Here is a 9,111-nt window from a genome sequence, read left to right as displayed (position 1 = left end):
AAAAAAAAAAAAAAAAAAAAAAAAAAGATTGAAGACTGTATTCATTGCAGTGGATGGGCAAATTAAGTCACTTAAGAGATCGTTCTGGTCGACAGGATATAGAAAAATACCTTTCATATTTTATGTTTTTGCTAACTTGAAGAAATGAAGAAATGTCCCACACATTAAAACTGTTTTCCAAATACTTCGGAAGCAAGCGTCTTGAGTCCATCAGGTCAGAGCACCATTATCCTGGTGTAAATAACTGAAGTTTATTAAACTTTAATAACAATCTTGCAATAATCCTTTTATGAGCATCCTTGAAAATGCATCATTATTTAGTTTGTTCTGAATTAATTTCAATTATATTGCTTTAGTTTCGATAATTGCCACTCCCTAAACAAACGCTAACAAAATTATCTATTTAGTTACTCTTAGCTGGGCTACATGTAATTTCCTGAATCATTCTTAATTTAATTGGTTGCCAAGAAATCATTCTGTCACAGTTTTTAATAAAAGTATATATATATATATAATGTCAAGTTATCTGATGTTTGTTAATGTGTGAATATTTTTAAACAAGGTGGGTAGAATATTTTACTGAGTATGAGAATTTTAATTCTTAATGAATATTTTATTTTTCCCCAAATGTAGCTTAATCACTAAGAGTGAAGACTTCCGAGATCAAGTATAGCTCTGTAACTCTAGGCACTTAGAAATATTTCTATGCCTTGATTTCCTCAACTGCAAAAAGGGAATAATAATAATAGTACCCAGTTCAGGAATAACTCAGTTAAAACATGTTAAGTGGGTAGAATAATATCTGATGCATATTAAGTTCTCAACAATATTGGCTGCTACGGTTACTGTTTACTGCTGACCTGGTTTACTGTCACTGTGTCCATAAAGTTGATCTGTCATTTATATTCTTAGACTTTGTCTACAGTGTCAGTCAGTTGTCTGGCACTGTGACACGGGAAGATCACCAGTCTCTTGTTACTACTGGTTTTTTGAACAAACTATCCAAACTGTTTTGATTCATTTATTTGCTTATCATTTATTTGGAATCTTATTTCGTGCTAGAATACTCTAAATTTCCTTTGGTTCAAAGAAACCCTGCAGGTTTTTCAGAGTCGGAAGTTTGAGAATGATTCCCTTACCAGAACAAAGCCTTTACAGCTTATGAATTTCTGTAAATATGGCTGACGTTACAGTTTAGTTCAGGGTTCTCATGGCCACATTTTAATGGATAATCTAGTTTTAGTTTCCTCATCTGGACTATCCTATCCAAAACTGATATCTTTCCATCCAGAGAATTATAAAATATCAGTTATCCCTGATAATATGTCCATTACTAAGGTAACTTGTCATCTTAGCAATAAAGTAGCTATTTAGAATTTCGCTCAAAGCAGGCCTGCCACCACTGCTATGTTTCTCAGAAAAACAAAGTAATTCCTTCCCAAAGACCTACTTCAAAACCCATGAAGAACGTATTGTAATTCTGTCTCTGGACCTTGGCTCGAGAACCTCTTTCATTTTGATATTAACTTGCCTTGTACAGCTTCTGAATCTGAGATTAGGGCATCAGAGATAAGCCAACATCTTGATATTCCCTTTCCAGGAGATAGATCATGCCGCAGACATGGTGAGCCGTGCAGTTTTAGATTCCAGGACTCCCGAAGACATGAAGCATAGCCAGTCTATGGTTGAAGATGCACAGCTGCCCCTTGAGCAGAAGAAGAGGAAAATCCAGAGGAATCTTCGGACATTGGAACAGACTGGACATGTGTCATCCAAAAATAAATACCAAGACATTCTCAATGAGATTGCCAAGGTTTTTGGAAAGAGTATTCTTTCTCCTTTGCTTAGCAGACGTGTTAATCATTGGTCACACACATGCTGGGACTCTGAGGTGACATGAGGAATTCATAGTTATATACATATGGTTCCTGTCCTCCTCAATATTACAGATTTTTTAAGGTTTCAGAGAAGTTGATGACTTTTCATAGAGAATAATCACAAGTCATTAGAAGAGTTGAAACGCACCAGACGTAAATGCTTAGGAAATGTAATAGACAAGTTTCATCTATTGCTTTAGACAATACCTACTAGTTTTAAAAGTGACACTTTTAGGAGAGTTCTCTCTTGAGTTGTTAGTTGTCATATAACCCAGTTGCCCATGCGACCTGCCACTGAGATGGTACCTCTGTGTCCCTGAGAATTTTCCTCTAAGCAGTTTAGCCTGAATGCAGTTCAGACTTAAAAGTTAGTTTCTGTTTTCTCCTCCCATATTTTGACAGTTGAGAAACTTCCTGAGAAAAGGATATCAAATTAGTGCAAGGAAACATCACAGGAAAAGGCTAGATCTGTTTGCCAAAGATAAGGAAGTATATATTTTGGGTTAAAAAAATTTTTTTCTTTCTTTTTATCCAAACATGCAAATTAAAATGGGTCTGGAGGTTAAGGACAGTTACATGATCAGAAAAAAAATAAATTTTCTTAACTTCTGGGAGGGAAATGCACTCAGCTTCATTCTTCCACGGAAAGTTATGGTCAGTCCTGGCAGTAGGCTTATTCCTCCCAGCCTGAGTGACTCAAGGGAAGTAACGTTTTTTTCTATAGCTCTGGGGTGGAAAATATGTCTCTTAAGGAATGTGTAGTAGAGAAATTGATGCTTTTGTCTTGGAAAAAGCAAAAAGCTATCATGAAGGCATCCCCCAAAAAATTCTACTTAATGAAGAATTTTTACTTAAGAAGGATGTGTTTGTCTGTCTTTGGATTCCTAGAGGAATGTTTTTTAACTGTCCACAAAGGAAAAATAATATTAAACAGGCACCATTTTCTTAAATGAAACATTTTTTTAATTTACCAATTAGAATTACAAAAAAAAGAATTGTGTGTATTTAAGTTTAAATATAACGTATCGGGCTTCCCTGGTGGCGCAGTGGTTGAGAGTCCGCTTGCCGATGCAGGGGACACGGGTTCGTGCCCCGGTCCGGGAAGATGCCGCGTGCCGTGGAGTGGCTGGGCCCGTGAGCCATGGCCATTGAGCCTGCGCGTCCGGAGCCTGTGCTCTGCAACGGGAGAGGCCACAACAGAGGTCCACGTACCGCAAAAAAAAAATAAATATAACGTATCTCTCATAAGCTGTAAGCAGCTTGGTCAACTTTATGTTCTAGGAACTCTATTTAAATCCAAGTAATAGTTATCCATGTTGAATTTCTTTCAATCAGTCTTGAGACCCCAGTTGTTTTTGCAAATCTTGAGAAATATTTTTCAGATTAAAAAGTGTATTGTTTTTTTAATTTCTAAAATAGGGGATTCCCTGGTAGTCCAGTGGTTAGGACTCTGCACTTTCATTGCCGAGGGCCAGGTTTGATCCCTGGTCGGGAAACTGAGATTCCCACAAGCCTCATGGGGCAGCCAAAAAAAAAAAAGAAAATGAATGTAATGATGAAATGTAACCCTTTTCAGGGTAAAGTATTCTTCAAAGTAGAATGTTCAAAATATTCTGAAGAAAGTTTCTCCTGCTAAAGTCTTCCTTGTGCCCTTTTAAAAACACTATTTCTCCTTATACAATTAATCTAAAATTGCTTCTCTGCTTTTCCATCAACCTTAGCACCTCTCTTAAAATGAAATACAGACACTCCCAGTTCTAAAGTAAAAAGGGAACATTTTGGTGTTGAGAGTTTAAAGTGAGGTGACTATAATAAACTACAACAGTCACAAATAGTGATTTAGTACTAGATATTCTTCTTGTCCCAAATGGGCAATATCATAAAGCAAACTCCTGCTTAAATCTCATACCATGGCCTTGCCTTGTTATTTTAGGATATTCGAAATCAAAGAATCCATCGTCAGCTTCGAAAAGCTGAACTGGAAAAACTTCAGCAGACCCTGAATGCACTTAACAAGAAGGCAGCATTTTATGAAGAGCAAATTAATTATTATGACACCTACATAAAGACTTGTTTAGACAACTTAAAAAGAAAGTAAGTTGAAATCATATATTCTTTTGTAATGCCATGATATATATGGGGTATCCATTCTTTTACAATCCTGGGCTGTCAGGTTGGGTGTGGTAGCAAACTTTTGCTTTATTATATAACCAAAAACTAGAATCTCAGTTTTATGATTTGCCACTGTGAGCTAAGAAGTCAGGAGTGAATTTAGAAACATGTTACTTCTCTATTAACATTGGCATTAAAGTAGTTTACCCTGTTGTGTTTCAAACAAGTAGCTTTAAACACTTGGGGAAGCACTTTCATTATTCCTTCTTTTTTAGTCAAAGGTGTGTTTTAAACACTATTATTTAAAAAAAAAAAAAAAAGCTACCCTTGGGGATGTTAACAATAAACAGTTTTTATATACTTGAAAATGTTAGGTAACACCAGGTATTTGCTATTGCACAGCACAGCTTAATGATTTTAAATTACTTACTGGTTTTTAAAACGTACTTACACAAAAGACAAAATTTGTCAGTTCTGTTACCCATTAGCATACATATCATAGATTTTTTTTCACAATATAGCTACTTTTAATGAGTATTCTTTGCTCATAATTACTCTTATCAATAGACAAGTCAATACTAATCAAATTTTAATTACCCATTTAAATACATAATTCAGTATTTTTATGTAACCCTCGTAGTCAAATTGATACTAGGAAATGGTGCTATATGGAAAAATCAATTGCATTAATCATAGATTTGATGGAGGAATATAACCAAATTTAAATCTCACTTATCTGTGCTGCACTAGTTCTGAATTTTAATTCATTTGCTTGCAGCCTGTAAATTACTTTTATGCTATTCCTGGGAGGAAAAAAGTTGGTAAAGCTAATATTTAGTAGAAATAAGCTTGTCAGGGGTTTTCTTTACGTGTTTATTGCAACTACGACAAGGCATTTTACAACCTCTGCAGTCAGGTGAGCTAGATTGGGATTCTCTCTTACATTGTGTGATCTTGAACCAGTCCAGTGATCTCTGAAGCCTCAATTTTCTCATCTTTAAGAGGGAATTGGGAGTACCAGCCTTACGAGTGTTGTTATGAGAGCTAAATGAAATGATACAGAAGAAAGGAATTTATTTCAGAACACTATGGCAAGGTTAATTTTGTAAACGTGAGGCAGTATTTAGAAAGCACTTGGAACAGGGATGGCCACGTACTATTTGTTAAATAAGTTAAAGCACTCCTAGTGATACCTTTCTTTAGGAGTGTGTACGCAGTTTATGTTATGGCACCTTAGCTGCTTGTGAAATGACTTAATCGAGCCACATGGTTCAATATGCCTGAGACAGCAAAGTACGAGTTTTATGAAACATATTAGTCTGTAATTCAAACTTGAGTCGCATCGAAAATAGCTTTTCCTTAAACTGTTCAGTAGTGAGATTGCACTGCACCGGGAAGGTTGTCGCCGACTATCACACAATATAAAGTTGCCCAGGTTCCATATAGTGGGGGCCAGGTGTGGACAGCAGTGTGCCCTCTGTGCTGGTTATTGCGCTGCCAGGAACGTCTGAGTTTGCCATCTTCACGACGGATGGTCTGTTCTTATTTTGTCAGAAATACTCGGAGATCAATTAAACTTGATGGAAAAGGAGAACCCAAAGGGACAAAGCGAGCGAAGCCGGTGAGGTACACCGCAGCGAAGCTGCACGAGAAGGGCGTCCTCCTGGGCGTAGACGATCTTCAGATAAACCAGTGAGTGGCAGGCGAAAATCTGCACAAAGCACACCTGCCCTCTAATCCCTCCCATCAAATCTGACTCCCACTTCAGTTTCCTGTGGCCTTTGAAGAAGGCTTCACTTGGTCTGTCAGGGCTTCCCCTTGCTTACAGATGACAGGAGAAAACACGTGTATTGTAATCTCTAGTCTTCCCATAAGGCCTGGAGCATCTGATGCTGCTGGTCAGACTAAGTGCTGACCGAGTGATTGTGCTTCCCGTGGCTTAGCCAGTGTGTTGGGATTTGCCAGCCTCGCCTCTCCCTCCAAAAGAACTGAGTCATAGCAGTGAGAAAAGAAAACCTGCCTTTTGGTCTTGCTCAGTGAGAGTTGTTTACAGTTGCAAAACGGTACCTCTCTGATTTGAAAGCCGCGGACTGTGTGCTGATGCCTGGGTCAGAGCCACTCCAGCAGTGTGCTACTACTGTGTGTATTTGAGGTTGGGGAGAAACCCTCCTCCGAGCCCCACACCAGGCACTGATGGGTTCGCCATTTTAAAAGGACCATAAGTCCTGTGCTCCATCACTTCCTTTTCCCTTGGAGGACGCCAGACTCATGTGTGTACTACTCTAACTCTGGCTTCCTCCAAGGCCTGGCTTCTCTTGCATTTATCCCGTCCAACCTTCTCTTGACGGAGACCAACTCAGAGAAAATGCTTCTTCCCCTCTGAAGTTGCTGTAAAACTAATCGTCTAAAATGCTCAACTGGCCTGTCAGCAGTAAAAGTCAACATTTATAGTTCTGTGAATCTCATATAATTTCAACTATATAATATGCTCTTTAAGAGCAAGGGCAATATTTTGCATTTCTCTTGTAACAAAGCACCTACTTCAGAGCTCCGTGGGCTGCAGATCTCAACACGAGCCATCAAACCTATTTCCAGTGAGCCAAACTGGGGACTGATGGTGGGAGATATGGGGTAACTTCCTTAGAATTTTCCCAGCAGGCTGTTCACTAGGAATGGGAACTTAGGGTCCATTAATTTGTTTCAGCTTTAAGCGTATATTTGCAGTTCCACATGTGTGAATGGTCCTTTCTTCACTAGGTTTAAAAATGTTACATTTGATATCTCATCTACTGAAGATGTGGGCATCTTTGATGTCAGATCAAAATTCCTGGGTGTTGAGATGGAAAAGGTGCAGCTCAATATTCAGGTAAGCTGGGATTCCTGCAGATTGGGGTGAGTTTCATAGTGGGGGTCCTTCTTGGCTTCCCTGGCTTGCATTCTTTTTTTTTTTTAATTAATTTTTCTTTTTTGGCTGCATTGGGTCTTCGTTGCTGCACGCGGGCTTTCTTTGGTTGTGGTGAGCGGGGGCTACTCTTCGTTGCAGTGCACACGCTTCTCATTGCGGTGGCTTTTCTTGCTGCAGAGCATGGGCTCTAGGGGTGCAGGCTTCAGTAGTTGTGGCACGTGGGCTCAGTAGTTGTAGCTCTTGGGCTCTAGAGCGCAGGCTCAGTAGTTGTGGCACACGAGGTTAGTTGCTCCATGGCATGCGGCATCTTCCCGGACCAGGGCTCGAACCCATGTCCCCTGCATTGGCAGGCAGATTCTTAACCACTGTGCCACCAGGGAAGCCCCTGGCTTGCATTCTTCATGACAACAATGAAATTTAACAGGAGACCAATGCCAGCCTTATTTGCCAGTATTACTTTAAGTGTTGATGATTTTTCTCAAGCTGTGATTTTCCAAATTATTGGAACTTAAACTGCTTTTAAATGGTAAACCATAGCAGTGAGTTTTTCTAAGCTATGTTTTCATTTTGAAGCTTAGAGAAAAGAATAATATATGTAAAAGTATTCAGAGCTATTAAGTAAAGGTTGGAACGTTTCCTTTTCTTAGGAAATTGCATTTCTTCCTAAGACAGCATATACCCAGGATTGGAACTTTCTGGATCTCATTTCTCCTTCTTCCCTTTCTCCTTCCTAGAATTATTTTTGCATCAGTTTCTTAAATTTCTTTGTTAACTATTTGGGATCACAAGAAAGAAAGACATTGTGCAATACAGATATCTGTAAATAGAAAAATGGTGTTTGCAGTCAGAATTACTGCTGTTTTCTCATAAGAACCACATTTAAGCCAAACATACTTGAGCAGAAACAGAAAACAGTTTATGTGCCACCAAAAAAAAAGGAGGGAGGGTGCAAGTAAATGTTTATCTACTCCCAACTTAATTCTTGCACAGAATCAATTTAGAGATGTGATTGTGTTTTCTTTTTTGATATGATTGAGTTTTTAAATGGAAATAACACCTATTTACCTGGGCCCCCAACTACTTGTAAAACTGTTACCAGGTATTCTGCCTGTATCTGCATGGAACATCATGATAAGCCACTGGGAATAGTGTAAGTTCCAGCCACACTGCCTCCCTAGCCTGTGGCTGAGATCCGTGGAGTTACACCTCCACCCCTAACCCATGGGATAAAATACCAGGGCCCTTCTTTTCTGTCTAGCATTCCTTATAAGGCTAAAAAAAAAAATGAGAGCTAAATGGGTTTTATAAAGACCCTGAGATAATGGAGTAAATTAGAGTTAAGAGAGAAAATTGAAGATATTATGTAATTATGAAAAGTATACTTAACGGTATTATTTTCTTGTTTATTTTAAATGTCACTAAATGTATCCGTCTAAAAATTTAACTGAAAGTCTTGAGTTACTCTGTGGAATACTTAGATAAATATGGGAAGAGAAAAGAGTGTGCTTGCGGTGATATGCCTTGGTTAGTGATTCTTCTGTAGCAAAAACATATCATGTGTTTGCCAAGAAGGAAATGATCCAAGCCCAATAAACATCAACTGAACAGCAGATGAATCACAAGTGACCAGGAGACACCTGTTTAGAGAGGCCTCAGAAATTCCACAGGACTTCCTTTTAACACTGTGCAAACACCAAGCTTCACTTGCTCCTTTGTTAAAAGTTTCATAGTAGGATTAGCTGTTCACACCATTCATTTAGACACAATTGTAAACTGTTACTCCTTAGCTGTATGCAGGTGGCTATTATGCTCCAGATTTTTCTCAGGCATTGACATATCATCAGGACCAGCTACATAATTTGCAGGGCTCAGTGCAAAATGAAAATGCAGAGCCCCTTACTCCAAATTGGTGAGAATTTCAAGATGATGACAGCAGAGCATTAAACTAAGTGCAGGGCCCTTCTTCTAATCATGGGACCACGCACAGGTCGAATGCCCACAGAGCCAGCCCTGCATATAATAGCTGTCAGACATAAAGTCAGACTTATCTTTTCACACAATTTATGGCTTTCAGACAATTCTAATATGAAGCAAATTACCAAAGAGAAATGTGACAGCCGGGTCTTTAGTGTGAGTCAAGGACTTTGTTTCTAGGAGGACAAAAAGGGAGATTTCCTCTAACATTATGCTTCTAGGTTTTCTTCAGGCCACTCTTTC

At 38.7% G+C, this 9,111-nt stretch overlaps 1 protein-coding gene across 1 annotated transcript in view; it reads left to right on the top strand.

The window, feature by feature from the left end:
* IQGAP2 (IQ motif containing GTPase activating protein 2) overlaps window positions 1-9,111 on the top strand; it is a 293,348-nt gene that overhangs the window by 281,324 nt on the left and 2,913 nt on the right. Inside the window, 4 exon segments of the mRNA XM_007461600.1 lie at window positions 1,601-1,813; window positions 3,811-3,971; window positions 5,544-5,681; window positions 6,747-6,855. Of these exon segments, the coding sequence (XP_007461662.1) occupies window positions 1,601-1,813; window positions 3,811-3,971; window positions 5,544-5,681; window positions 6,747-6,855 (621 nt within the window).

The sequence above is a fragment of the Lipotes vexillifer genome, unplaced genomic scaffold (genome assembly GCF_000442215.2).
Source record: "Lipotes vexillifer unplaced genomic scaffold, Lipotes_vexillifer_v1.1 scaffold779, whole genome shotgun sequence".
In the NCBI taxonomy this organism is placed as follows: Eukaryota; Metazoa; Chordata; class Mammalia; order Artiodactyla; family Lipotidae; genus Lipotes; species Lipotes vexillifer.
Note: the sequence above shows the minus strand (reverse complement) of the source record. Positions and strands in the feature narration are given on the sequence as shown.